At 43.8% G+C, this 27,418-nt stretch overlaps 17 protein-coding genes and 1 non-coding gene across 18 annotated transcripts; 10 read left to right on the top strand and 8 right to left on the bottom strand.

The window, feature by feature from the left end:
• Nucleotides 1–87: 87 nt before the first annotated feature.
• BMR1_01G00160 (phd finger protein, putative) lies at nt 88–1,003 on the bottom strand (the record flags this gene model as incomplete). Its single annotated transcript, XM_021482412.1, has 4 exons — nt 88–236; nt 258–521; nt 545–684; nt 705–1,003. The coding sequence occupies 4 exons, from the start codon at nt 1,001–1,003 to the stop codon at nt 88–90; spliced, it is 852 nt and encodes a 283-aa protein (XP_021337244.1).
• Nucleotides 1,004–1,641: 638 nt separating this feature from the next.
• Nucleotides 1,642–2,218, bottom strand: BMR1_01G00150 (hypothetical protein; the record flags this gene model as incomplete). Its single annotated transcript, XM_021482350.1, has 3 exons — nt 1,642–1,813; nt 1,834–2,110; nt 2,131–2,218. 3 exons carry the CDS (start codon nt 2,216–2,218, stop codon nt 1,642–1,644), a joined length of 537 nt encoding a protein of 178 aa, XP_021337243.1.
• Nucleotides 2,458–3,364, top strand: BMR1_01G00145 (conserved Plasmodium protein, unknown function; the record flags this gene model as incomplete). The annotated part of the gene is made up of 8 exons (XM_021482292.1): nt 2,458–2,499; nt 2,520–2,597; nt 2,619–2,798; nt 2,822–2,861; nt 2,883–2,938; nt 2,961–3,048; nt 3,069–3,237; nt 3,259–3,364. 8 exons carry the CDS (start codon nt 2,458–2,460, stop codon nt 3,362–3,364), a joined length of 759 nt encoding a protein of 252 aa, XP_021337242.1.
• BMR1_01G00131 lies at nt 3,863–3,936 on the top strand. Its single transcript has one exon. It is a non-coding gene; the product is annotated as a tRNA-Ile (tRNA).
• On the top strand, nt 3,943–5,159 carry BMR1_01G00130 (farnesyl diphosphate synthase; the record flags this gene model as incomplete). Its single annotated transcript, XM_021482236.1, has 9 exons — nt 3,943–3,975; nt 3,996–4,107; nt 4,130–4,225; nt 4,246–4,333; nt 4,355–4,426; nt 4,448–4,665; nt 4,689–4,873; nt 4,897–5,083; nt 5,104–5,159. 9 exons carry the CDS (start codon nt 3,943–3,945, stop codon nt 5,157–5,159), a joined length of 1,047 nt encoding a protein of 348 aa, XP_021337241.1.
• On the bottom strand, nt 5,176–5,649 carry BMR1_01G00125 (putative transcription factor; the record flags this gene model as incomplete). The annotated part of the gene is made up of 5 exons (XM_012791653.1): nt 5,176–5,250; nt 5,271–5,333; nt 5,354–5,459; nt 5,481–5,523; nt 5,544–5,649. The coding sequence occupies 5 exons, from the start codon at nt 5,647–5,649 to the stop codon at nt 5,176–5,178; spliced, it is 393 nt and encodes a 130-aa protein (XP_012647107.1).
• Nucleotides 5,650–5,815: 166 nt separating this feature from the next.
• BMR1_01G00120 (Actin) lies at nt 5,816–7,181 on the top strand (the record flags this gene model as incomplete). The annotated part of the gene is made up of 2 exons (XM_012791652.1): nt 5,816–6,112; nt 6,135–7,181. 2 exons carry the CDS (start codon nt 5,816–5,818, stop codon nt 7,179–7,181), a joined length of 1,344 nt encoding a protein of 447 aa, XP_012647106.1.
• Nucleotides 7,493–9,383, bottom strand: BMR1_01G00115 (Transcriptional repressor TCF25; the record flags this gene model as incomplete). The annotated part of the gene is made up of 8 exons (XM_021482094.1): nt 7,493–7,775; nt 7,796–7,862; nt 7,883–8,098; nt 8,121–8,469; nt 8,492–8,602; nt 8,623–8,755; nt 8,776–8,941; nt 8,963–9,383. The coding sequence occupies 8 exons, from the start codon at nt 9,381–9,383 to the stop codon at nt 7,493–7,495; spliced, it is 1,746 nt and encodes a 581-aa protein (XP_021337240.1).
• Nucleotides 9,384–9,494: 111 nt separating this feature from the next.
• BMR1_01G00105 (pseudouridylate synthase) lies at nt 9,495–10,781 on the bottom strand (the record flags this gene model as incomplete). Its single annotated transcript, XM_021482031.1, has 1 exon — nt 9,495–10,781. The coding sequence occupies one exon, from the start codon at nt 10,779–10,781 to the stop codon at nt 9,495–9,497; it is 1,287 nt and encodes a 428-aa protein (XP_021337239.1).
• BMR1_01G00100 (arginyl-tRNA synthetase) lies at nt 10,900–13,017 on the top strand (the record flags this gene model as incomplete). Its single annotated transcript, XM_021481971.1, has 5 exons — nt 10,900–11,010; nt 11,031–11,284; nt 11,306–12,447; nt 12,468–12,716; nt 12,737–13,017. 5 exons carry the CDS (start codon nt 10,900–10,902, stop codon nt 13,015–13,017), a joined length of 2,037 nt encoding a protein of 678 aa, XP_021337238.1.
• On the bottom strand, nt 13,137–14,357 carry BMR1_01G00095 (conserved Plasmodium protein, unknown function; the record flags this gene model as incomplete). Its single annotated transcript, XM_012791648.1, has 4 exons — nt 13,137–13,342; nt 13,392–13,516; nt 13,538–13,605; nt 13,626–14,357. 4 exons carry the CDS (start codon nt 14,355–14,357, stop codon nt 13,137–13,139), a joined length of 1,131 nt encoding a protein of 376 aa, XP_012647102.1.
• Nucleotides 14,483–16,053, top strand: BMR1_01G00090 (hypothetical protein; the record flags this gene model as incomplete). Its single annotated transcript, XM_012791647.1, has 2 exons — nt 14,483–14,580; nt 14,604–16,053. The coding sequence occupies 2 exons, from the start codon at nt 14,483–14,485 to the stop codon at nt 16,051–16,053; spliced, it is 1,548 nt and encodes a 515-aa protein (XP_012647101.1).
• A 116-nt stretch (nt 16,054–16,169) lies between these two features.
• BMR1_01G00087 (U3 small nucleolar RNA-associated protein 15 homolog) lies at nt 16,170–17,727 on the bottom strand (the record flags this gene model as incomplete). The annotated part of the gene is made up of 7 exons (XM_021481815.1): nt 16,170–16,324; nt 16,346–16,683; nt 16,704–16,795; nt 16,817–17,056; nt 17,079–17,310; nt 17,331–17,515; nt 17,536–17,727. The coding sequence occupies 7 exons, from the start codon at nt 17,725–17,727 to the stop codon at nt 16,170–16,172; spliced, it is 1,434 nt and encodes a 477-aa protein (XP_021337237.1).
• An 85-nt stretch (nt 17,728–17,812) lies between these two features.
• On the top strand, nt 17,813–22,297 carry BMR1_01G00076 (conserved Plasmodium protein, unknown function; the record flags this gene model as incomplete). The annotated part of the gene is made up of 4 exons (XM_021481761.1): nt 17,813–21,377; nt 21,398–21,768; nt 21,789–22,036; nt 22,057–22,297. The coding sequence occupies 4 exons, from the start codon at nt 17,813–17,815 to the stop codon at nt 22,295–22,297; spliced, it is 4,425 nt and encodes a 1,474-aa protein (XP_021337236.1).
• Nucleotides 22,298–22,504: 207 nt separating this feature from the next.
• BMR1_01G00075 (NOP15, nucleolar protein 15) lies at nt 22,505–22,907 on the top strand (the record flags this gene model as incomplete). Its single annotated transcript, XM_021481706.1, has 3 exons — nt 22,505–22,654; nt 22,675–22,815; nt 22,836–22,907. 3 exons carry the CDS (start codon nt 22,505–22,507, stop codon nt 22,905–22,907), a joined length of 363 nt encoding a protein of 120 aa, XP_021337235.1.
• BMR1_01G00070 (conserved protein, unknown function) lies at nt 23,184–23,620 on the top strand (the record flags this gene model as incomplete). The annotated part of the gene is made up of 4 exons (XM_012791642.1): nt 23,184–23,216; nt 23,238–23,372; nt 23,393–23,460; nt 23,482–23,620. 4 exons carry the CDS (start codon nt 23,184–23,186, stop codon nt 23,618–23,620), a joined length of 375 nt encoding a protein of 124 aa, XP_012647096.1.
• A 66-nt stretch (nt 23,621–23,686) lies between these two features.
• BMR1_01G00055 (hypothetical protein) lies at nt 23,687–25,446 on the bottom strand (the record flags this gene model as incomplete). The annotated part of the gene is made up of 5 exons (XM_021481588.1): nt 23,687–23,884; nt 23,905–24,345; nt 24,366–24,679; nt 24,700–25,407; nt 25,428–25,446. 5 exons carry the CDS (start codon nt 25,444–25,446, stop codon nt 23,687–23,689), a joined length of 1,680 nt encoding a protein of 559 aa, XP_021337234.1.
• Nucleotides 25,447–25,503: 57 nt separating this feature from the next.
• BMR1_01G00050 (Thioredoxin-like) lies at nt 25,504–27,377 on the top strand (the record flags this gene model as incomplete). Its single annotated transcript, XM_021481537.1, has 6 exons — nt 25,504–25,789; nt 25,810–26,075; nt 26,124–26,266; nt 26,287–26,758; nt 26,783–27,175; nt 27,198–27,377. The coding sequence occupies 6 exons, from the start codon at nt 25,504–25,506 to the stop codon at nt 27,375–27,377; spliced, it is 1,740 nt and encodes a 579-aa protein (XP_021337233.1).
• Nucleotides 27,378–27,418: the final 41 nt, after the last annotated feature.

Here is a 27,418-nt window from a genome sequence, read left to right as displayed (position 1 = left end):
TTGAATGCGCCAATTTAAATCACAATGATTGTAAATTTTGTGCGGTTTATTTGTGATTGCCACATTAGTTAGTGATATAATGTAGTGTCATCTAGCAGTATAATTCGAAATCTGTCTCCTTGACAAATAGCTCCGTAGTGTAACTGGTGATGGATAGGGATGAGATGGAATTTGTCCCCTCCTATCCCTAGGTTTCCACTTATTGTCGTACTTTCTTGTGGGTGGATCGCAAATCACTAAATAACAAAAGTACATACTGTTGAAGTTAAAGTGTGGATCTGACATAAGCTGGATTGCCTTGTGTGGATCGTATTCTGCATAGTGCAGTATTTTGTATGCAAACTCTGGGGAGAAAGGATGCCAAACTTGGTAAGTCTTCCACGACTTTGCCACATGTTGGATAAATTCTGCCATTTCATATTCCGATTTAATAGCACATTCCAATTTGCCTTCACTAATCCTCTTGCGTTTGAATTTCTCCATCATATATGGAGAATAAACCAACCTAGCCAAATCATATTCTGAATAATTAAGCGCGACATACTGACATTGGTGTGGGATTCATCCAGGAAGAATGAGGGCATGAAAGGAACTTGATGATTATCGCCTATACAAATTTTACCGGTAAAATTTGTTCCTTCACTGACTGGTTTCTTCCGTTTCTTAGCGTCTAACTGCTCTATACTGAATAAACTTGTACTAACACTGGCGAGTTAGGTGCTGATAGGGGATCAGGCGGCGAGACGTCAACTGGTATAGTTACGGGATTTTGTGATGTATTTGCTATGTTATCTTGATCCGACACTTCAACGTCCGCATGGTCAGAATTTTCCCCCTGTGTAACTGAATCGCTTTGGATATCATCCGATGACCGTTCATTTATGGACAATTCCAAGTTGCTGACGTTGTTGTCTTCATTCCCATGCACATCTACCTCCGAATTATTAGGTAAAGCGTCCGGCTGTTCTACAGCAGGTTTTTGTATATAGGTGTCTTGGTACATTTTTAGTGGTTGTGATTTGACTAAAAATCTAGCATTACTATAAGTAAAAATATTAAGTAAACCTAGCGATGTGTTGATATACAACAGTGATAAATTATGTGGGTGACTAAATGATTAGTGGGTGTAAATTGAAAGTGATGTTTTGGACAAATAGTTTGTATTCAAATATTTATGATACCGCCATATACAATTCCGTACCCTATAATACACCTCCGTGACCTAGAGTACACAGCCTGCCAACCCTGATGCCAGTCTTACCATAACCGCCTATAAATGCTAGGGTAGGCAGATCATGGTATGTGCATTATATAAATATTTCATATCACTTGGCAATACGAAACCTTAATATAAAACATTAATCCTAAGGCCTAACACACGCTGTAGTACTGTACTAAACCTACAAGTGATAGCCGAAAACAATATCTGCATATGCACTATATATTAACCTATAGAACAGACCCTAATCTCTAACCAATGGGAATATAAACCTAACCATTGCCCTTATACTTCCTCGATTTATCTATCTAATTGTCATCTGCCCTACTACATATGATAATCACAGCCCTTAATACTGTAGGCCTATTGTTGTACTATATCAAGTCACATAGGACATGTTAATTATGTAGGAGATTTTTATATTAATTACGTCTAAGAATTAAAATTTCGAGTTTAGCGGCGGCTAATTTAACAGCGTAAATTTTATTTAAATTTTGTACATCCTCCAATTCCCCACTAACTTGCGTATCAAAATGCTCTAACAATTGCGACACAAAGTATCTCTTTTGAGCATCAATTCCATGTTCAATTGCACTAAATAAGCGCTGTATTACTTAGATATCATTGAACAGGCCAGACCCAGTTTCATTGCGGTGCCAACTGCGATTTCATATTTAAGGAAATTCTCCTGAATACTATTGGTCAATTGTTGTACATGTTTTTGATATTCCTTTAACTGGTTGTTCAGGTCGGAGATGATAGAGTCTCGTTCTTTGACTTCCAATTTTACGTTCAATACTTGCTTACACAAGTCTAACGGGAGGCCAGAGAAATAGACATGGCGGACGTTTTCAGTTTTGGAATGGAGCGAATCAAAAACTAATTCAGGGGCTAAGTGAGCAATGTATTACCAATCGTTAGATTAGATTTTTGCTTGGAAATTGATTTTGCCTGTTTAAGCTTATCCTCCACACACCCTTCCAATTCCTCAATACTCATAACATCTGCAACAACCTCTACACCACCATAACCATGTATAGGCGAACCCACTCATTCATATTTAAGATCTTAATGTCATGAACCTATTTAGACAATAATTCATAAAATCAATTTATCAAATAAGACTCATTCATATATTTGACTCTCTATAATGAACTGAGTGACTAATCCTGCCATTTTTTATATTCGTTATAATTAATTAACCAGATTTTACTTATTAATTGAGTGTATGAGTGATAATGGTGATTGGTCTAACTATTGGCCAGGCCTATTTGCTTAAGGTAATACTATGAAAAGTTAGGTTCCCAAATTTGTGGCCAAGGAGTGGAGACAAATGGAGGATGGGAACTTGCTAGCTACTTTGCAAATGGAAGGGAGGGTATATAATATGTATATATAGGAAATAAAAGGGATTACAATGTCAGTTAATGGCGAACAGAGAGTTTTGTTATGCAAAGCAAACGAGATTTCCAGAGCCAACTCCTTTTTGTGTTCAGAAAGTGATCCACATTCTGTAGAGTTCGCAAAAATCGCAGCTTCATACACCCTTGTTCCACCTCTCGACGATAGGTATCGTAAGGTAATCATTTCACCTTCATTTAGGAGTTAAAACAACGTCACTTGAAAGACAACATCAAGAGGGGTACACTACAATTTGACTTAGATCGCTATGTAACAGAAGAGACCAGACCAGATCCTCCGTTTGACTCGATACAAACAGTAAATAAATGGTGTAAAGTAGTTGTTCAAATTTTACAACCCCAAGACAGGAATACAAGTGCTGGACAGTGGATTGCAAGAGGCACCTTTTGATAGATCTAAGAACAGATGTAAAATATCAATAATGCAGTTAGGAAGCAGGAAAACCTGGATTATGATACCATAAAAATGAAAATTTTCAAATTGTTTGAGTCCGATGCTGCCGCCAACGGACTACAGTTGAAGCAGATTGCTATGAGCATTGGCCAATCAATGCTAACGACAAAGGTTTTGGTAGAAGATGTGGCACAGTTAAAAAGGTAAGACATCAGTAACTCTAGGTCTAAGGATAGGAAGATGTTATACTTTTTGAAGGATCAATTCAATCCTGCAGTAACGTTAGCAAACGAAACGCCATTCGGCGACAAACCGATTAATTTTAACTGATACAATGCTCAGACAAATTCAATTATTTACCACCATTAACTTTCCAGCCTAATGTCACTGTAATCAATTTAACGAATCGCCAACCAATATAGTGAATTAGTATTTGAACCTTATTCATAAATAGTCGACCGATGTTAAATATATATTCAAATTAATTTGGACAACTATTATTGATCACTTTAAGGGTCCAAAAATGCTAATCACATCAGTCAGCGGATTTGATAATGAAAATCGGACATAGAATAAACAAATTTATAATAAATATCAATGATAAATATGCATGATGAACAAATATTTCTAGCATAAAATACTGTTTAATTACACATACGAATTCTACTAAGTCGGAAACCAAATGAATCATTAATGAGGCATGAATACCATAGTACATGTACCTGTAGTGATATGAAAATAATCCACCGGTGAAATAATTAGGTCAAAATAAGACCTGGCAATGAATTGCTGTCATAACAACGAGTGTTGTTAATCGATGCGGTCGCGGGTCTCATAGCTCAGTTGGTTAGAGCGTACGGCTAATAACCGTAAGGTCGGCGGTTCGAGACCGCCTGGGACCATTCCCTATGCACCCGGATTCGGATTTAGACTTTGTCAAGGTAGCGTTTTAGTTACACAGCATTATGATACATTTCTAAATCTCTCGCTCGCAGCGATTAAATGCTACGATTTCTCACACCAAGAGGAACTCTTAGGGTACTATTCCAAACTACTCAACTACACACTCACAGGTCTAGCATATACGTTATTCAGGCGGTAAACTATATAGAGGCAAATTACTGATAAGCATTGCCAAAGCATTGATTGGTACTGCTAGTCCTGAGAAATGGAATGAGATACTGACCTTAGGTACTGCCAACGTTATGTAGGCTGGTGCGTAGAATTATTGCAGTCTGCATTCATAGTTGCAGATGATATAATGGACAATGGCATCACCAGACGAGGTAAAGCGTGCTGGTGAGTTGAATTATTACATAGGCACACGTTACCTGGCGTTGGCGTTGGGAATGGTGTAAATGATATTTTGTTTTTGAATACGTTAATCTACAGGTGCACAAACGGTTGATTTAGAATACTTAGTAACACTATTAAGGATCGTGAATTGTTGCTGAATGTCATGGAATTCTTTCAACGAGCCACAATGGCAACAATTGTGGGCCAATCACTGGACACAAATCACACAATACAGCAGCTCATTTTACACAAAGGTACATCGGCTTACGACCTTTTTACCTCCATTTCAAAGAATAAAACCGGGCACTACTCCTTTCTGCTGCCCATACAAATAGGTACCCCCTCCCTTTGATAATAGGGATGATTTGCGCCGAAATTGATCTAAACAACTTAAATTTGGCGAAGGTCACAAAAGTAGCTATGCACTTTGGCGAACTATTTCAGGCACAGGACGACTTTCTGGATTGCTTTGGAACTGCAAAGGTTATTGGAAAATGCAGCACTGATATTCAGGAGAAGAAGATTACTTGGCTACTGGCAAAAGTATAACGTATTATCTAATGCAGGCTATGCAACTAGGAAGTGACACCCAAAAGAAGCTAGTGATGGATAATATTGGCAAAAACGATAAGGAATCCGTGGAGATCGTCAAAAATGTGTACAATGAGTTAAATTTGCAAGGGGAATTTGAAAAATACGAACAGGAAAAATACCAGCAAATCCTCCACGATATTAAAGCCATTGACCTTAATGGTATGTATACAAATATATAGAAATAAGAAAAATTCTAGAAAATAAATTAAGTAGCATGTATAAAAGGTCAAAATAATTGACGTTGTGCTCTGTTAATTTTTGAAGCTTGGTAGTTGTACCCCTAAAGCCCGATTAATTTTTTGTACAACTTGAACATTGGGTATCCCCTACGTGATTAGAATTATACTTTGCCACTCTCATAGTCCTTGATCAGTGCCTCACTTTCGCTTATATTCATAGCCAACTGGGCCTACATGGAGGCGGATATACCTGAGTTAGCCCCTTTGCCAGTCTGGCCTTTTGCAAAGCAGTTCTGAAAGAGTAACCTACGCGTTCCACTCTAAAATTCTCAGTTTCCTGCTCAATCTTTACTGCACTTTATGAGTTGGTGACCTACTTGGGAGGATGCTTCTTGCCGGACTTATTTTGCCCAGCCAAAACTAAATTAGCTAAAGCCTACACTTTTTCTCAACGGATACAGGTTCCCCTGCTTGTTTAGCCTTGGTAGTACTGCCCTTTGGTGGATTCTTCTTCCACACCACCGGAGTCCAGTCTTGGTGCGACATCACTCCTATGCTACATACCCCCACCGATCAACCACGACGCGCCACGCCACGGCACATCAGCAGTGGCCACCTGACAGACAACTGTCACTCTGACGTTAACTTGTCAGTGACGTGAAAATTTTCTACAACCTGTAACTATAGCAGTGGAATCAATCAGACCATTAGCATGGCCTACTCACAGCCCTTTATACTGGACCTGGGCACCAGTTCAATTCGGGTAGGGCATGCGGGAGATGCCCTACCAAAATTCATCACACACCCAGTTTTGGGCCTACCACTAACCAACACTCTACAACCCTGTACAAATGTCACATTAGATTCTGGCGCTAAGAAATTATCCTTGGAACACTCCTTCTTTCCCCTATTGCCACAAGTGAAGAAAGATAGAATGGACCCCCTTTTTGCCTTCTATTATGAGTCACATGTACCCCCGGACCCTGGCAACTACAACGCGGATTTTCAGGTAACTAACATGGGTTATTTAGGCCCTAGAACGATTGGTTGAGGACATTGCCGCAACTAATGGCATCGATGAGAACCTGCTCGAGGCAAATGTACTGGTTGTTGAGCCTAACATCACACAAGATAGCTTTAGAGAGCAGATGCTTAACATGTTTACTGAGACATTACGGGTTAACAGCGTATATTTTGGCAGAAGAGCGCCTTTGAGTTGTTATGCAAGCGCTTTAATTAGCGCAACTGTAGTTGACATTGGCGCTTCGTGCACTAGCGTAGCGCCGGTAATTGAAGGCTATGTTAATCCGCAGCATGTGGCTCAGTCGCCAGTGGCAGGGGATCTCATTGATCGCTCAATAAATGCATTATTAAATAAGAATAATTTGCGCGTTAGACCCCCATTTGCCGTATCCGAACGTGACAATACTGTAGAGTTACTGCCATTGCCTTTTGTTACACCAAATTATTACCACTGGTCCGTTATGTGCGAAACAGCCAGGCTCAAACATCAGTTGCTGTTGCCAGATGGTAACGCGTTTGAGCCAGAAACGACCGAAATCATTCGAAGCATGGTGGATTATATCCTGTTAGGTCAAAAAGCCACCAATAAAACAATTTCCTTTGATAAAATTAGGGCCACCTCACTCCCGCAGCCAAAAACATTTAAAGTGCCCAACAGTCATATTGATATGGATTCTCAGATGGCAACAGTAGCCTGTGACAGGGAAGATGTCTATTTTGAGAGCTCAGAAACCCTCGACTCCTACGTAGACAACCATTCACTCGTCAGCTTACTCTCTGACGCGTTGCAATCTAGTCAGATACAATCCAAGACTGTTATTCTATCGGGGGGGTCAACCACATATACTGGCTTTGAAACCCACTTCAAGGAATCACTGAGTGAACTCGGGAATGAGCTTCGCTGTATCGCTGTGGGCGGGGATGAGCAGCAGTACAGCAGCTTCATAGGGGCATCAATTCTTTCCTCACTAGGGGGCTACCCGCCGCTTTGCTTGACCAGGGCCGAGGTTTCCGAACATGGGATACATAGGGCTCTGGCTAGAAAGTTCCCCTAGCACGTATCATTGCAAGTACCATTGACCACCCGCCCTTGTTTGGCTGAGCATGGTGGGCGCTTGTCCATGGTCATGGTGATTGCATTTTCAAGTTTTTTATGTAAATTAATTTTATTGGTATAAATTCTAAATCTCTATCGGTTTCCAACCATTTTATCTGGCCAATTAATGGCTTATTCTGGTACAGAAACGGACAATTTTGCAGTTAATTTATCATTACAAACACTCTTTTTGGTTAGTCTAAACACTCTTTTGGTGACATTAATATATTTTTCTGTACAAAATTAAATAAGTATCTCAGTGCGTCTATGTCAATCCGATAGTTCCGAAGGCAAGATATGAGGATGAGTAAATTCAGCCGTCGAAATGCCACTGAATGAATACATATCTCCAAGACAAATAGCCTGAACAATCTCTTCGTTGTAATTCAGGGCCCATAGCATTTGATATTCCTCGATTAGACTATCTTCCTGATATATTGTCGACAGCCACTCGCAGGCATCTACTAGCCATGTCAAAATGGCATTGGTAGACCAAATTTCAGAGTTTTTTGCACTTGTACACATGCAGTGCATCTCCAATAAATGTATATGCCTAAATCTATGTTTAGATACTCTAGTATATCAATCGGGAATGTAACCAATTCACCAGCTGCTTTTAGTCTAGAGACTAATTTCTTATCTAAATAAAAAATATAAAACCTCCAATAGATTTAGTTTTTAACGTATCGACCAGTGTAATAATAAATGAAGGGAATAGAATCAATGCCCGTAACAAATACAAGTTTGATGCATCTTTACCATATCTACTAATGTTGTCAAGTTCCTGATCCAATTGTGAGTGCTTGTAAAATGAGTAGGGAATGCCCTGTTTTATGTCATCCAAACACAAAAACTGATGCAAATCCTCTAAATTCGCTAAATTAATTTGGATACGTACCTTTAAATTGGGTACCCGAATGTAAAATAAGCGCCAATGCCAATGCAAAATTAGGGAGCATGAATTGGAGCGGAAGAGAATCAATTGATTTACCCGTCAATACCTTGTGCCTGTGCTTGTTAAATTGATGTGAAAAGTTTAAAAACTGAAACACATCGCGGAGTGTAATAAAATAGTGATCAATGTGCAGTAAAATGTGAGATTTATCGTTTCGGATGTCAATGGCCAAAAGTAATTTGCCTAGCGCCAAAGCCGTTTTATAACACGTCTGTTTTTCGCAATAAATCATTAACATCAGCAATGCCACGATTAATACCCTGTTGTTGTATAATCCACTGTCCATCATAACCTGTGTCATGTACAGTAGTTACCATGGGATGATCATCTTGGTCCAAATTAAATGGGCTAAAATCCTTGTGAAATGATAGCTGTAACATTTGCAGTGCCAATTTTAGGGTTCTAAAGGCCTCTTCCTTGTCGTTCTATGTCACATTATAATTACTTGTAGATTATAAATGTCCACAAATTTTAGTAACCCATAGATATGTAAGGGGGATTGTTTGAGTAAGTCAGCGATCATATTTACATCATGACTGTTAACTGCGCGTTTAAACATGCTTAGGACGTTTAAATAACTAATTGAAGTGACAATTACTCATCGGATGGCTCCAATTTGAATAACACGGCTTTTGAATGCGTGCGTGATTTGTCCGGGTAATTTATCATTTTCATATTTGAGTGTGCCAATTTGCTATGAGCTGCAGTTACAGGTTCTTGTATCAGCCAGCACATTTTGGAGAGGAAATTGCCTCTACGGTTTCCTGTGTAAGAAATTAATTTACTAGTGCAGGTGTTGAATGGCTTGCCAGCTCTATTGTCAATCTCCGACTTGAAGTTTAAATCCCCTCTTTGAAGCGTGAATATTGCAGTCTTTGCCGCAGTTTTTTTTGGTATATCTTCTATCTCCAGTGTGTCCAAAATTTCTGATTCTGGGTCTGAGGGAGATGACAGTTCCCCTGTGATATGCTTAGGATTTGTATCTTTTGCATTAGCTACTATAACGTTTCTCCTTGATTCCGAAGAACCCGAGCTGGAGTATTTATCATTATCACTGCTAGGCTGTGATAATGAATCGTCACTGCTTATGTGGTAATCCACAAATGAGAATTTTTTCCTGGAAAATTCAGGTATTAATGAATCCCTTTGGTCATCTAATAATGAACGTTGTTGAGATAACAACTTTTTTGCCTGTCTTAGTGACATTTTGCACACATTATATACGGAATCGTACACAGAACAATGCGCTCAACCAATACATACATAGATCGCAAATTAGAGGAAATGTCACATAATTCGACAGTATAAATAAATAAACTATGTTAAATAGTAAGCTAAGGCAGAATTGATTAAATTCGCTGCATTCTCAAATTCAGCAGTCCAGAAAGGATGAGTATCCTCTGCCGTAAGTGCAGCCCCCCAACAGTACTTGATAGCATGGAGGAATATCCCACCACAATGGGCAGCGCCCCTGTTATTTGCCAATTTTCTAAGTCCTGCCCCTTTTATAGGCCCATTACCCAACTTATCACTTACATTCATGTAAAAATCATGATTTTCTATGGTCAAATTCCCATTTTGAACCAACCAATTAATGTGAGATATGGGAGGATAATTCATCCCCCTACTATTAAAGGAAGGATCGCCATACGTTGGGTCGTTTGATATGGGATGGTTTAGGTACTGTAAATGGGCGCGGATTTGATGAGTTCGTCCGGTTTGTGGGTAACACAATATGAGTGACTCATCCAATACTTTATTGTAACTTAGGAATCTAAAATGGGTCTCAGCCTGCTTAGGTCTCATGTCCTTTTCGTCACTTTCAGGTGTAGGCTCGCATGAAAATTTGTGAATCCCATTCTTGCGATCAATGGGTATAACGTAACCCTTACCAACAAATACGCCATTATCATTTAGTGGCAAATTTGTAGCATTTTCCGGAAATTTGCCGACCACCCTAGCCAGATATATCTTTTGTACCCTTCCATGTGCGATTTCCTGCGATAAATATGAAGCAACTTCCGTAGTTTTAGCAAATACCACTATCCCAGACACCAATCTATCAATTCGATGCAATGGTAGTAGCTGAATATTTGATTCTACTACACGTTTCCCATCAAAAAACTTGTCTGCATTTTGCACTGAATGGTCATTAAATTGTTCGATCTTTAAGACCTTGGTTAGAGTATTGTATCTATAAGTGCCTGTGGGATAGACTGGTAGGCCTACAGGTTTGGACGCCACCAGCACCAGCGGCAAATCCATTACGATTTTAGGTGCTAATGCCAGGCATGGTGGCTCTTGTACCACAACTTTATGGTATATTACATCGCCTGATTTGACGATATAACCCATATCACACTTGGTAATTGTTCCATCCCTCTTCACAAGTACTCTGCCCTCACTGAACGAATCGGCGAGTCCATCACTATCCATTGAGATGAATTCATCACGTAGTATTTCGTAAATTGGCCTACCAAGCCATCTTCCTTTGGCGCATGCTATAAATTCATGCTCGTACGGTGGCACTACCCTTAGATTTTGCACTTTAACATATGGAAAACTTAAAGATTCCACGTACGGCAATTGAGCATGTATGTACATGTATCTAATGTGAGATTTTTTAGTGTAATTTGTGTGTGGTAGTATTGAGAATGTATGACATAATGTGATGTGTAGCACTAGATAAACATATTTATACATACAGTGGGGACCATGATCCATGCTACACATCATAGATATCACAAAAAAGTCTGCAATTTTACTACTTGTTGCAGCAAATGTATATGGGTGGAAACCGCCCAAATCTCTGCATACTTATACCTCTGATTTGGTATCTCTTTTTTCATCCAGGTCCGTAGAGCATCAATAGAATTGCTAAACCAACACAAGTATGCGGATTTCACTAAAACCATCACTTTTGATGAACTAAGCCGCAACATTGTATCTCCATTTTGTTTAAAGGGGACAGATTTTCAGTCTAACATTCCTCAAATTATCGCAAACAAGCTCCACCTAAACGCAAGTGATGTCACATATGAATTGATTAATGTTATCAAAGGATACGAAGACCCGCTTATTTCTGGAATATTTGGCTCAGAGAATGGGTAGATGCGTTTTTAACTTAGCTATTTAAATATCAAATTAAACGATCAAGCAATTTGGTCAGGCGTGGAGAATGTGGTAAGAGATCCAAATTGCAACTTACCGGCTGCGGGTTTTGAATCCGGATTTCATGAGAAAAAAATTCTCATAGACTATTTTGGCCCAAACGTTGGAAAACCTCTACACATGGGTCATTTTAGATCTTTAATCCTGGGCAATTGCATAGCAAACGCCTATCAAAGTCTGGGGAGTCGTGTTTATAGGCGAAATCATATTGGCGATTGGGGATCTCAATCCGGCTCTGTTATACGATACTTGCTGGAATACGACCCTTTAACCTTTAAAATTTTGGATCCGAAAAATACAGATACCGAAACCACTCGGGAGCATGAAATATTTCGGACTAGTCAGTACAGCGAACGCCAACTCATGTTCGAAGAATCTGACGATAAATTACACCTCCCCCAATCGCATCAAGTACCTATGATCTACATCAGTTCTCTGGGTGAAATTTACTCCCGCGCCAAACAATTAATGGAACGAGACAAAGATTTTAGAATCAGAGTTTCACTCGAAACGACAAGGCTGCAAAATAATACATTTCCCGAATCTGCAGCCTGGGAAAACGTGAAATCAATATCAAAAGGACATTTTAATGATATTATTGAATTATTGGGATTTAAGTACCTAAAGACAGTACCAGAGTCTGTGTATTCGACACGCGTATATAAACTTTCCCAGGAATTGGTGGATTTGGGATTGGCTAAAATTTGCGATGACGGGTCGATTAAAACTGATAAATTGGTTATTAGAACAAAATATGGTGCTTACACTTATGCTGCAACCGAAATAGCTGCGCTCATTTACCGCGTACAACAGCTAAAGCCCATTAGAATGATTTATATCACCGATCATTCACAGTCGGAGCACTTTCAGAATGTATTTAGATTTGTAAAGCAAAATAACCTCATAAATAGTGGAACTCAGCTAAGTCATGTATCTTTTGGGCATGTTAAAGCACACGATAATCGCAAAATAAGCTCCCGATGTGGTACAACCGCAACTCTTCTAGATGTATTTAAAGAGGCTATAGATTTGGCGCATAAAAGGATTTTGGAGCACAAAAAATTCAATTTGACGATAGAAAATACTTCTATTAAGTTAGGTTTGTCAATATTTACATAGGAATCGGTTCTACAATTTTTTCAGACTTATCAATAAATAGGCATTCAGGATATATTTTTTCGATGGATCGAATTACACAGCAGGGTAGCAATCCGCTGTTGTATATTTTGTATGCTTATGTTAGGGCCAGGTCTATTTTTGATAGGGTTTGTGAAATTGATGCTAAAGTTGCCGAGTGTAAATTCGTACCCCCTACAATACTAAGCTGTGCCGTACCGCCAATATCGCTACCAATATATACTTTAGCAGGTGAAATAATGGTTATTTAGTTCCTAAAACAATTTCAGGGATTTCTAGAAAACTGGCTTTGATGATTACTCTATTTCCTTACGTTGTGGAGCAAGTAGCTGTTGAATGTATGCCAAATAGACTGTGCCAATACGCTTTCAATCTCGCCAAGCTGTTTACGCAATTTTATAGTGAAGTTAGGGTCGTAAGTTTGGGGGATGGTAAGGTGGATTTAGATGCCTTTAAGCTGGTCTGTGCCACCAGGAAGGTTTTGCATATGGCACTAGAGATTATGGGCATTCGCACGATTAATGTATTGTAGTGGCTTGGTCAGTATATCGTAAACTAATTATTGATCAACTCAAAAAGTATTCAACTAATTAATGGTTAATTGTTTTGTTTGTTTCTAGTATACAAAACAACGCAACTAGTTTGTATGTGTTAATTGTCCTCGTCCACAGACTTGATAAACTTATATAATTCGCGTTTGCTGAGTTCGTCTCCAAAATCTGGTGTTATTGGTTCATTTGTATTGTAGGTCTCATCCATTATTTTTTTGGTATATTTGTTGCCAAACTTCTTCCAATTGTATATCCAGCCATGGACTTGTTCTAAGGCGTGACCTCTAATGGGCAGTAGCGGCAAATCTATGTGAATTGTTACAAATAAAATATGGCGAATTGCGCAAAAACATACCCTTGGAGACTTTTAAAAGTTGTGTTTTGCGATGAGATGGCGGCGGAGGGATATGAGTTAATGGTGCGTGAAATTGTAAAGTACAATTTGTATAATTGCACATGATATTCATGAGATCTATGTGTCTAAATCAAAAGTGGTGTTACGTAAAAGGGCGATAAGACCGTTGAATTCGAGTGTTTTTGACTTTGCTTTTATCACTCTTCCTGGAACGCTAAATTAAATGCAGCTTACAAAAATTGTGCTTTCCCACTGTAAAACGATGGTATTTTTGGGGCAATTAATCGTTATTAGAGGTGGTTTCACCTTTGATTCGTTGCCACATTTGTAATTAAATTTGTTACTTTTTTCATTTATCTGGTTGTAAGATCCATCGTATTCGTCAAATATCTCCACACTTTCGTTGGAATTGCTGGTGTTTTCAGTCTCAGGCGTGTCCAAATCTATTTCACTTGCACATTGGTAATATTCTTGGTCTTGCTTGTCGCACAACATTTCACAACTGATTGGATTAGTTAATGATTTAAATTTAGTTATGGCAGGAGCCGAGTCCAATGAATAATCAATGATTACTTTTATATCGTCGGCTTTAATCCCAGGAACCCATAAGTTTAGGGTTAAATACGGGGTCCCTCCCCTTAGAATCATTTCGTTAGTGTCTATTGGCGGACCAAATACAATTCTCTTATACGGTTTCCCTGGGATATCTACGATATCAACGCAGGGTTTAGTTTTTAGCAAGTGAGTTTCCCATTCCTCACCTGTTTTAGTTTCACCATCTCTGGTGTAAACGCAGTGGTATACTGCTTTTAAATTGCCATACAGGCCCACATCCTTAGGGACGCATACGCCGTTGCGTGCCAATGCATTTAGTGGCCGGGAATCTCGATTAATATCATAATAGTTTATGCGTGATTTGAACGATTGGGCATAATTTGTGTAAAAAATTATTAGCGCAAAAAGCATACCAGTTTACTACTAGTAGGGTTGTCATGTAAAACCCAGTGGTTGTGTTAGGGTACACGCACCGGTGTTGTTAGTCATGGGTTAAAATCCGGCGATTTTAACCGCACTATTAGTGATTTGTTGATATGGATAAAAGGCAATTGTGGCGGCAGTATGGCTATGTTCTAAATCTCACCCGAGAATTTGTCAACCCGCAGATCACCCATAGGTCTATCCCTGATAGGTAAGGATTCTTAAATTTATTAGCCACATAACTACTTCTAAGTTTGAGTTTAATTCTAAAATAGAGTTTAGAAATAGACTGGAATTCTATTCTAGACTTTGCGGTAAAATACTCAAGTCACTTTCAATGTATTCTGACCAGGCACTCAATATTAGACAAGATAAATCGCTCACGTCTGGTCAATTGGATAAGAATTCTAGTAAAATTGTTCATGCGAAACCTTTTGGGCTTTCAAGTAATTGGTCATTTGACGGCATATTATTGGTGCTTTATTACTGTTGGCATAACGTACACGTTAAAGATCGCATAACAGTAATACATTGTTTGGCAAAAGCATTGAACACTCTAATATTACAATCACGACACACGAATTCCAATTTCAATATTGAAAATAGTTTGAGATCACAAGGTAATATTATATCCAATTTGGAATTTGGATCTCCAGAGGACGCAATATATAGGTTTCTCATATTTTGTTTGACTAAGGATTCATCTAGGTTGAGCAGTCTTAATAAATTAGCTAAGGAAGTATCCGATGCAATTCACTCAAAGGGGAATCCAATCAAAACATGGAGGGAACTGGCCAAGCTCACAAGTATAACTCAACACAAAATTGAGTGTGATAATACATTATTCAGTACAACAGTTTCTGAGTGCAAAAGGGTGAAAGATATCTCACTGCTCATTGTTTCGTTGCAACTGCTGTATGCTTTGGGAACGGATATGTGCTACTTGGATAACCCGATAAAATTATGTCTAGTTGCCCTACAGCGTATTTTCAATCGCATTGAAGGTAATCGCGGATGCTACCATGAATTTGACGATTCAGTATATTTTAGAGATGCAATAACCATTGTTCATGCATTAAGACTGCTTAATTATGGGAATTTGAGTGTTTTCAGGCCTATATTCGATTTCACAATATCTCGCCACAAAGATTGTACTGCTAAAGAAAATTATGTCCATGTACCCCTGATTACTTTAGTCGATTGCTCACAAGCAGCAGGGGCCCTTTCGTATGCAAAACAAAATCATAAACCCATGATCTTAACATTGATATGCAATGTTAAAATTGGATTGCATAAATTGGGATGTAGTAATGACTTGGAATACCGTGAAATAGAGATGGAAAACTGCTGTGATCTCTGCCCAGATTGTCAAAATGAGATACAACAATCATATCAAGGGGATGCTACTCGGTTAGAATCACTGGCTAATGAATTTGGGATGAGTGCCTTTTCACTTGCAGGAAAGGCCGGGATTCTCTGCGATCGTTGTTCTGACAAATTAAGCGCTACACCAAATGGAAATGGAATTTCTTATGTAAAAAAACAGCCCATTTCGCTATGGAAAAGCTTGCATAAACATCTAACACAAATATCCCATATTGTGCTAGGTTATGGTGATCAGGAATTGAGTAACATTCTGAACAAAACGGCAAACGGCGTGGCCCAGTTGCTCCGGCTAAGTTGACAGGTTAATTGTACACTAGTTGAGAAAAAATGACATAAAATTAGGGGGAACTTTATGGTATACCTAGTAATAAATAATAGCTCATTTTGTGGTATGCTAGTAATAACAAACATAGCTCAATTCGTTGCATGCGATAAAACAAATTCAATTGCCCCAAGCATCTTGTGCATTATTTGACGGTGGTGCAATTCCATTCCCAGCTTCTGCTTTATCTTCACAAGCAGGTCCGTAATCTCGACACTGTTGCTCTGACTAATCCATTTGTTCCTCTCTGGTATAAAAAGACACTTGCCTATTATCGCATCTAGCAGCTCCAGCAGCCCCAGTGAAGTGTGATTGACTCCAAAGTGGCGGTTTATAAAATTTAAAATCTTGGCAATTGAATGCTCGTCCGTCCTAGTAACCGCCGCCTCCAGGCCGCCCCTAACAATCAGTTCCTCGATAAGGGAGAGAACGTGCCCCAATGTAAGATCCAGGGCGATATCCAACGCAGCTTTGTACTGAAATGTCTTCAGCAGCCTGTCCAACCGGGATAAGTCCCCGGGGTTATACCTCTGCACCTCTACTCGGGCCTTTGACGTTTCTACTGGCACTGAAGCTTTGCGCTGCCTCAGACACCATTCGCCATTCCTATGTTAACAGTGGCTTACTCGGTGCCGTATGCGATAGTTTTGCCGTCAAGTGCGATAGCCAATGCCATAACCGAAGCTTGAGCGTAAAATATATGCTCCACGCGCTCAGCCTATATTATATTAACACATACCCTGTACTTAATGAATTTAACCGTGGAGTCCAACGAACTCGTCACCAAAAGGTCGTCCAAAAGAAAGGCATTTGTCACAGCCTTTGTATGCGCCTTCATCTGCGCCATTAATTTGTACCCAGATGCTACATCGTACAAGTTGACGTAACCGTCTGCGCCGGCTGTCACCAAAACAGAACAGTCGGCAGAAAAATTGACGCAGTTAATGGGCGATTCGTGCCGTAACTGGAATATCGGCTTCTAAATAAGTAAAATCACTAACCAATGGGGTTCTTATGTCAAACAATAACGCAGCCGAATCGTATCCCCCAGTGGCCAACACATTTGTTTCGTGTAAAATACTCTGCGTTGCCACAGACCTGACCCTATCCGAATGCCCCAAAAACGTAGTTATGCACTTTGACTGCGTAATGTCCCAATATTTGGCCGTCCCGTCGTCACTCCCCGAAAACATATGCGCCTTGTCGTACGAAAAACAAGTGCTGTAAACGGCACTGCGTAACGCCCACCCTACCTCCTGTGCTCCGTAAATCTACATAAAAGAGACTTCAACGTCGTAGCCAACAGATGAATCACACCCGAATCGTCAGAAGCCAATAACAACTTAGAATCACTTCTAAAGGCCGTTGATCTTATAAACGACGTAGCGCCAGTATAGCTATAGTAATTCGCATCGAGCACAAAATCGTGAACCCAAACCTAAATCACTCCAAAAACACCTTTGTGCCCGATGATATCGCCAGTCTACTCCCCGAAGATACGACTGGAAGTGAAAGGCTAGATATAGGAAGCGATTCCTTCTGCCGAACCAGGGGCTTTAGTTTGGCATACAAACTGCGCTTGCGCACCCTAATATCGAACCTCTGCTGCAAGTCAGAACGCTTCAGGGGCAGCGGTTTGTACTCTCCCATTATAAGGCTTGTGCTGCTGGGGTCTATCCTAGGCCCACCAGCCCAGCCCTAAATATACCATTGCGGGTGGGGTGGCTGGGTGGCCATGGGACTCGGCCTCTTACACGCACCCTCACAAGCGCCCCCTCCGGACGGACGCTCAGGCCTCTCCGCAGAACTGCTCCAGACCTGCAGCCAAACCGGATCCCTTCACGACAGCGCCCACGTACAAGACCTCCTCTACAACCTACTGCTACAGTACGGACATGAACTACAGCTCCTGCAAAACTCCTACAATACCTTCGATCTACTCTCACAAGTAGGAACGCGAATACACTCCCACCTCCTGCAGCTGCGCCGCTACAAACTCACAACGCACGACACGCCCACCCTCCCCCTCCACTCAAGGCTCAAGCGCCTCAGGCGCGTGCCCCTCGCCCTCAACCCCGGCCACGATCGCCTGCGGAAGGAAGCCCTAGCCCTCGCTCTCGCCAGGACCGCCAGGGCCATCAACGTCTGGGCCTACCGCCCTGGCGTGGAACCCGCCCCCGAGAGGGCCTACGCGCCGCCCCCCCCAGTCAACTGCGTGGCCTTCGACACCACAGGCAAAGCTATACTCACCGGGGGAGGAAACGGGGTGATCAAAATCTGGCACTCGCACACGGGAAACCAAATACTCGCACTGGCGCGCCACCCAGGAGCCATCACCTGCATCGACGTACACGCCGCCAACGCCTTCGTGGCCTCCACCTGCGACGGGGGAGAATGCCGCCTCTGGGAAATTCGAGGCGCTTGGTGGAGGCTGGGCTGCACGATACGCAGTCCGTTCAAATTTCTATGGTGCAAATTCACACGCCTGCACGCCCGCCCCGCGGCTGCGGAAGACGCCCTGGTCTGCGCCTGCGGAGACGGCTCTATGCAGCTGCACCTCCTGGCCGACCTCGCCCAGGGCCGCAGCTCCCCGCTCAGGACCTTCGCCATGACAAACCTCCGGGCCTATGACATCAGCCAGCGGAAAATTCCCTGGCTGGCAGTGGGCCTTGAGTCCGCCGATGCCGAGGCCTCGGACCAGTCCTCCCGGCTGGGTGTGGCCGCAGTGATGGAGCTGGACCGCACGGGCTGGGGAGCTGTCGCACAGGTCAGGCACCGCTTCCTCTGGGACCCGCCCAACCAGGCCCTCTGGTCAGACCTACAGCGCCTAGGCTACCTATCGCAGCTTGACCCGGCGCAGCCCCTGGCGCCCGTGCAGCCCGGACCCCTCTCCCATAAGTTCAGCCTGACAATAACTGACGGAGAAAATTCCGATGGAAATAATAACTGTCTCGCCAACATTAACTGCCTTTCCGCCAACGCCCTATTCGTTATTTCGGCGTTACATCAAGAAAGCCCAGACGTCTGTTTCGGCAATCTGTCACGCAATCTTGTAACCGCCTCTGACGACGGAAACGCCTTTCTCTGGAACGCCTATACGGGCGCATCGGTGAAGCTTGTCACCAAGTGCATGGACTCGTTCGCATCCCGCGTGTCTAAGCAGTCGGATCAAAGCGCGGGACCCATATACACCGTCACTTGTCTGGAGTGGTCCTGCGATGACTCGCTGGTTTATGTCGGCGACTCCATCTACAGCCACGGCAACTCCAGGAAGTCGCTCTCATCCATGCGGACGATCGAGTCGGGCTTCACCGTCTTCGATGCATCCAATGGCCACCCCATAGGCCACGGGTTGCACAGGGGGTCCTGTCACCACCTCTCGGCAATAAAGGGCAATCCGTTACTGCCCCACGTAGCACTCGTAGTTAGCTACTCCGGGTGTGTTTATATTTTCACAGTCAAAGTAGATAAAAAAACCGAACCTCATATTTTAAAGAAGATTGATTGCGGCCCAGGGGCCTGTTGGCTGGACGCTGCCTGGCATCCTAGCGGCTCAATGTTTGTCCTTTCCCAAAAATTTGGCTGCTTTTCCGTCTTCGCTATGCCCACCTTCACCTACTCCGCGCCAGACGTGGCCTGTGCGACAGACGAGTCCCTCGCTCCGCCAGATGCGAAGGCGGATAGGTTTGTCTTTGGCTGCGAAGGTCTGTTTACGGTTAGGGCCAGTGGGTTCGTCCCGGTCCATCACTCTTTTCGGCCCGAGTTGGCGGGCCCCTACCAGTCCGAGGGCAGACTGGTCCTGGCAGAGCCCAGCGAGATGGGCCACCTCGAGGGCGCCCAAGACGACCTCGAGGCGGCGCAGGCCGGCTACGACGCGAAGCAATTTATACACGCCCACCGGCACTGTGGGCAGGACTTTGATGGCATATTTTCCTGCTTCCACCACCTTCAGGTGCGCAATTTTGGGCACGTGGAGCGTTTCCATGACTGGGAGAGTTGCCCGGTCTGCGCGGCCTTGGTGCGTCCCCCCGCCCGTCAGCACCGCCAGCGCGTGCGAGCGCGGCGGGCAGGCCGGCCGGGGCAGGCGGGGCACGGCTACTCAGAGTATGGAGACCACGCCTCCTGCCTTCCCCCCGCGGTCAAGGCCCAGATCAAGTCGTTGCGCAGCGAGGGCACGCCCCGCGTGGCCCCCAAGAAGGTGCTGCAGACCCTGCTTGACGCGCCTTCCTTCGACTCGGACGATTCGGACGACTCTGACTTTACGGCCTCGCCCGTGCCCGTTCGGGCCCGCCGCCCCTCGGCGTACCCGACCAGGCGGGCCCGCAGGGGCAGCAGTCCCTGCCCCTCCTCCTCTTCGTCGTCGTCGTCTCCTGTGGTGGCCCGCCGTAGGCGGAGGGCGAGGAGGGCCCAGGCCTCCTCGCCGCCAGGCGCGGCCGCGGCGGTTCACAGCAGGCCGAAGGTCGTCAGGCTGGGCCCCTCCAGCATTGACCACGCATCAGCGGGGGGCGGGGCCTGCACGATCTGCGGCGTCGCGCACTATTGCTTTGCCTGCGCCCTCGCCGGGGGGGGGGGAGAATTGGGGGGGGAAGAAATAGGGGGGGTGGACTTTATGGTCGGCCGCGTCGACGACGCCCTTATTGGGCCGGTCCTCATGGAGCGGCAGGCGCTGGAGGTCATTGCGGCCAATGCCGGCGCCGCTGATCTCCTGCTGGAAGACGCCGGCAGCCCAAAGCACGCGGGCATATTCCTGCACCGCTGCTGCCTCGTGGCTATTGACCTCATCTCCTTCCAGCCCAACGGCATCGCGGGGCTGGACAAGGCGCTCTACCGCGCCAGCGAGACAAAGTGCTCCCTCTGCGGCTGCGCCGGGGCGGCGCTGCGCTGCAAGGACTGCGGCCTCCCCTTCCACGCAAGGTGCAGCTTCAGGGTCCACCGGGGCGCCAGGGTCTACCCGAACGCCCTCGTGGGCGACTTCATTTGCGCCGCCTGCGCCGGCGCGCGGGCCGCAGACTATATGAGCGGGGCTTCCTTTGCTGGCCTGTCGCGGGGCTGGATGCTTCTGGACCCCTTGCTGCAGGCGCGGAGCACCCGCTCGAGGCTCCGCGCCCAGTTCGCCTATAGGCGACTTGCGGGAAAGGGGAGCGAATGGGTGCCTCCGCAGCAGGGGGACATTCTCTGGTTCGATGGGCTGGCCGTGGAGCCGGGGCTGACTCCTTCGGACGCCCTAATTCCACTGTATTTGCACTACACGCACATCGCATTTGCCGCGCTAGTCACCGAGGTCACGCCGCTCTTCTCGGGTACGTCCGCTTTTATCTAGGCTACGGGGTCACCCCTTCGCACATCGCACTTAAACTGGGCCTGCTCATCTTGCCCCCGCACCCCTGTGCGGGGGTCGCCGTCTCTATCTACTCTAGGCAAAACGACGCGAGGTATTTCCTAATTAACAAGCTTGTGATGGGACTACTCGTGCAGAATTTGCTTGGGGAGGATGACGGTGTGCTGGTCCATGACTCGGCCGGGGAATGGCGCCCGGCGCGTGTAATGGGGGTCAGCAGCAAGTGCAGACGCCTGCTGGAGTTCGACTGCGGCGGGCCGGAGCTCGTCGGGCGCCTCGGTAAGGCCATACAGGCCGCCAGTGGCGCTGTTAGGGTTAGACTCAATAAGAAAGATGGGGGAAATGGGTGTCTGGTAAATCTACTCTCATACAGACCGTATGCGGGTGGGATCTCGAGCCCACTGGAGAGGCCCTTGCCGTGGCCGGAGCAGTGGCAGAACAAATCCTGGAGGCGGAGTTTCCGCATGATAAAAGAAAACTCTGCGAGCGCCTGCTGGAGGACCTCGCTGATCAGTTCCGCCACGAAGAGGCGTATGGCGAGCTGTTCGACGCGCCTGCACGCTCGGATGGAATACCCCGTCCCATCTCTATGCGCGACATATCACAGGCCCTGGCCAACGGGTAGGCGGGACCACACGTAGGCTCCTGAGGAACGAGTTTGCCCTTGACGAATTGCTGGATCTCATTACTGCCAACGCCAGCGCCGTGGCCGGCGCCTGCGGCGTTAAATTGGATCTCGTCGGCCGCTTTCGCGACCTATACCGCCGCATGCGCACGGAAAAACTACCTGCTGACTTTAACACGCAAAATTCTGCCGCGAACAGGGCCCTGGAAAGGCTAGCTCTCGTCTGTAAAATCGCATTTTGCAAGAACTCTAGGTGATGGTAGAGCTACCAAGTGTAAGCCCAGTAGTAACAGCCGGTATCTATACCAAGTATAATTATTAGTACCTATACTAGCAGTCAGTATGTCAGTATATGTGCCAAGTAATAATAGCAGTTATAACTGAGCAATACCAACAATCCGTACCTATACCAGCGCCGTATTTATAGGTCGCGTTGTGAGTCTCCGTGTAACATTCAGAGTTGCATGGGGCAGGGCATGAGGCCCGCTATGAAAAAGCCGCGCGGGCTACTATACGTGGGCCACTTGCCGAAGGAGTTAGATGAGGTGTATCTGCGCAAATACTTTGAACAGTTTGGCGTAGTAAACTGCGTGCATATGCCCAAATCTGCTAAGGTATGTGGGACGTCAAACAGACTGGCAATTACAAAGGCTACGGCTTTGTCGAATTCGCCAGTGTTGAGACGGCAAAAATCGCAGCTGGTGCAATGGACAAGTACATTATCGACGGAAGGATCCTGCATGTCGAGTATCGCGAGACTACCAGGAGGTTACGCGTAAGCCCATTCTCACAAAGGGAAGCGGAGGCGACAAGGTCTCCAGGAGGGATAGGAGGAAGGCATACGCCGAAGCTTGTATGCGTAGCTGATAGACTTTAGTAGATGCAGTATGCCCCCTTGGTGTTTTTACTGTTACGTCTGGTTATGTGAAAGGAGCTGTAACTAAAGCAAAACATGTAACATAATTAATTTTAACTGCGTGTCTTTGGCGTGCTGCAGCTTTAACCGCTCCCTATGTGTATTTTAGATAATAATTTTTACTTTCCAATTGGATGAGCGGGTAAATTGTGCGAAATGGCAAGGGTCTAGTACCTGGCATATGGTATACCCTTGGCTGATGCACCATATACTATGATGATATTGGTATGACTGTAAAATCAGATGCCGTATCCAAGCCGGTAGATTGTCCAAATATGTAGGAAAAAGTGGCTGTACGTCAAAAGAAAATAAAAGGACCAGGAGGAGAAAATGACGATCAGACGTTGGATCTAGAAGATGAACTACTAGAGCGCAGGTTGTTTAAGAAAGGGCAGAAATATCCAACACCACCGCTAGTATTGAATATTTGAGTTAGGGTGACGGTACTAGGGCCTTCTATGAAAGTTTATTGGAGGAAAACCCACACTCGCCAATAGCCATAAAGTTCGTTGGTTAGTGATGTAGGTTTTGTTTGGAGCATGGAATCTTCGGGGAACGCAAACACGAGCAACTACGCATTTTATACAATGAATTGCGTGATAATGGAATATTAAATGCCCCCGTTGGCGGACTAACTCTGCAAACTAAGCATGCACCAGCATAGCCACTTAATTTTTAAGCAGGCAATCATGGTTATTTGATTAATCTGGAATCAAAAATTAGTGCTTCATCAATCAAAAGTGTCCATCACATTCGAATTGTTCGTACAATTTGTTAGTTCCCTTATCCTCTGTATGATTGGGTACAATGTTTCATCTTGAGAAGAAATTAGGTCGATAAATATTCTACAAGTTTGCTCATTTAACTGATCTGATTCCAGACCTTGAACTATCTTGTTGGCCAATACAACCCCAAACGACACTCCATACTTAGTAATCAAGTCCTTACCTTCGATTTTGAAATTCTGGAAAGCAGCTCGTCTGCATTCGGAAGGCGCAGAAATGAGGTAATAAAATTCGAAAATCGTTTGCTATTTATCTGATCAATAGCGCTGCAAACAAATTTGAACAGATCAATTGTATGCTTGGTGGCGTAGTTATCGGTTTCATTGCAATCATCAATACAATCCACTGGCTGGGTCAACAAAGGGAGCAGTGTTCTACATTTTAATATTTCTAGAACAAGTTTGATTTTGAGAGTTGGTTTGAATGTTTTGGAGATTCGCAGCACCATTTTCTTCCCCTTGTCAATATTAAGAATCTCTTCGAACACATTATCTGCTTCGCTGGTCTCAGATTGGTTAATATTTGTTTGTGTTAAAGATTCGTACAGTGATAGAAGCTTCTGGTCTCTCGCAATTTTTAGTTCTTCCATTGATCCCATGCCACTCTAAATGATTCGCATACTACCTTGATGGAATTGATGAGTTCTAGTATTATATATAGCTGTTCATAACAATCTTCTATGGCCCATTTGGCACGCTTGCGCGTCGAAATTATTTCTTTGGCAGATTTTTCACTATTTTCCAAATAGATTAGCTTCCTTCCGTGTCTAATGCACGCTACGCTGGTCCGGCCAAAACGTTTGATTTTACTTGCATTCTCATCGCTTGATATATTGGTATTGTTGTTATGTGCTGTAGATCCGAGCTGATTATCGGTATTAGGAAAATTAGGCTGCTTATCCTGTGAATTATTAAGCATTAGTTTGAAGTTCCAACGGCCTATATTGGATACAAAGTACCTGAATAATTCTGCAGCTTAGGATTTTTTGATACTTGAGCAAGTTGGATGCGCAAAATGTTATCAAATTCCGATGTGCTCATAAACAATCGGTCCTGACCAGATCCGACCGTTTTGGCGCTGATATGTCGCTTGTTAACAGTGCGGGGGGGGAGCCACTGATTCGGTATTTTGTATTGCAAGTCATCGGTCTTTAGTTTGCACGAAGAAATAGGAAATAAACCCATATTTCGTAAAAGCTTGAGGTCATGGTCAAAGGACAATGCCGGAATGCAGTTCTGGGGACCCTTCTTAACCTTCATAATAGCATTAGTACCAGCACCCATGGCATTTACTGTTTTAAGCGCATTGGGTATATTGGAAAACTTTAATTGCGAGGGTTTATCCCACTTGTTTTGAAGGGGGGTAGGCTTGAGGGGAGGTGAGTCGACCTCGAACTCCTCGAGTCTGCAATCTAGCAGGTCGTCCTGTGCCGTCTCTACGTTAGATAAGAAGTTTAAAAGGTTAGAGTGATTGTTGCTAAGGTACAAGCTGGTCAAATCTGGCATTTTTAGGCTGTCAAAATTGTCAAATCCTCGTTTATCGGATGACGAGTGTCTGTTATTATCCCACGACTCTGAAATTCCAAAAGTGTCAAAGTTGAGAGCGTCATTCTCGTTCTCATAAGAGTCTTCCGGGTCCAAACACTCGATATCCTCCAATATCTCGCCTAAATCATACATATTCTACCTGGTATCAAATCGTCCATTCCACCGGGGTGATGAACTGTTGGTAAGCTAGCAGGGAACCCCCACGGTCAATGCAGATGATGATGCCAGCACTCGGCGTATGGGTCATTATGGCATTGGGTCTGGGTGAAAGCAGAGATATAAGGCAGAATAAACGCACAAAATGTGGGCTACTAGCGCTCCAAAATCGCAGTATGGTCCTAGAACCCAAAGGAATCCACAATCCCGGCCTTGAAAAATATTTCTCCTTCATCGTAAGTAACAACGAAAACACCGAAGAAACCGATAGTCAGCAACAAGTTAAGACATTTGATGAAAGGATACGTTTCAACTACCCATTCATCGGAGCACTTTTACTAGCAGGTTTATACTAATTCACTAAGGTCTGATGACGTGTAAATGTGTCAAAGAATTCAGTAAACTGCAATTAGTATCGGATGATGCACCAGGAATTGCCAATATTATTGGCCACGTTCTGATTGAAAAGAGCAAGAACCCCAATTTTCTACAGAAATTTCTATGCATATTATACCCGCTCCGTGGTTATCTACTCCCTTTGACCAATTACACTTCAACTCTCAACGCCATACCTAAAGACTCATTAGTGGCCCTTTATTTCCACTCGGGTAACGTTGAACATATACTAGAGGTAATCCGTTTCCAATAAAATTTATCAATAATGGTCATTCTAATTTAGACCCACGGATATCCACTAATAAACCCCAAGCTCAAATCCATCCAAGAGCTTGCTAATGCTTCTGGAAAGCCACTAAAAATTATATACGCCTCGCTTGATCGCTGGTACAGCACAGCTTATGATCACTTTCTGAAAATGGATTGGTTCGTGCTTTGTTACTTAGGTATGCCATTCCATTCGATGAGAGAAAAAAACTTGAAAATTTGTGCCATCGCTTTGATATCAATTCACTGCCAAGTGTCGTGTTGCTAGATGCCAACGGAAACGTAGTTAACGATCGCGCATTGTATGTTATGCTGACAAATCCCAGTGGATACCCTTGGAAAGTAGATTCGATCCTAGATCTTCTGGGAGAGAATTTGGTTGATCAAAACAAAGATACAGTAGCCGCCTCCAGCATCAAAGGTCATGTTGTTGGGCTGTATTTTGGTGCCCCTGGAAAAGTGCCGCATGGATTCGACGACAAACTTACCGCATTCTGTAAGGCAATGGCTAAGAAGACTGGGGGGAAGTTTGAGCTGGTTTATGTGTCCAATGATAAGAATGTAGAACAATTCCAGGAACAAATTAAGTCACTGGCTATGCAATTACTGGCAGTGCCCTTTGACAATCTGCAGACAAGGATACTCCTCCAGGTAGTCCCACGGATAATTATGTAGAATTACTTGGAAATACACACAACTCCATCACTGGTTTTGGTTGGACAAAACGGAAAAGTTATCACTAGAGACGGTAGATTCTATGTAGAAACTGATCCCATGGCAGAGACCCTCTCACTGGATCCCAGCGAAAGTGTTTGTGATGTTTCAAACAATATCGACGGATTTGCACATTCGCCCGTTGTCATTGCATTTGCAGAGCATTCCACACCGCAGGAAAAGAATGATATACTACAGCAAATGCGCAAATTGTCTGTTGAACATTCCAGAAAACGCAGGGGCAAGGAACTAAAGTTCTTTGTCTCTTTGCAATCACATCCGCGTTCTGAAGCGATCAGACGACTTTGCGGCCTACCAAAAGCAACTCAGGAAAATTCCAAACATGCAAAACTTGTAAATGCTATTTTATATGTAGGCTATTCTGGATTTGTTGCACCAAAAGGTGTTCATTGAACCCGACATTAGTTCATTGAGACAATTGAGCAGCAAGATATCGTTCAAGGGTAACATTAGTAATCTTTCTGATCGCGCACGCCTCTTGGTAGAATTGTTTCACGATTCTATGTTACCAGGCAAACAAATTGCCCTCAAGTAGTCACGGGCTTCCCATATAATTATGCACTAATCAACTGACTT

Source organism: Babesia microti, chromosome I (assembly GCF_000691945.2).
Source record: "Babesia microti strain RI chromosome I, complete genome".
Taxonomy (NCBI): domain Eukaryota; phylum Apicomplexa; class Aconoidasida; order Piroplasmida; family Babesiidae; genus Babesia; species Babesia microti.
This window is presented reverse-complemented; position numbering and strand designations above follow the sequence as displayed.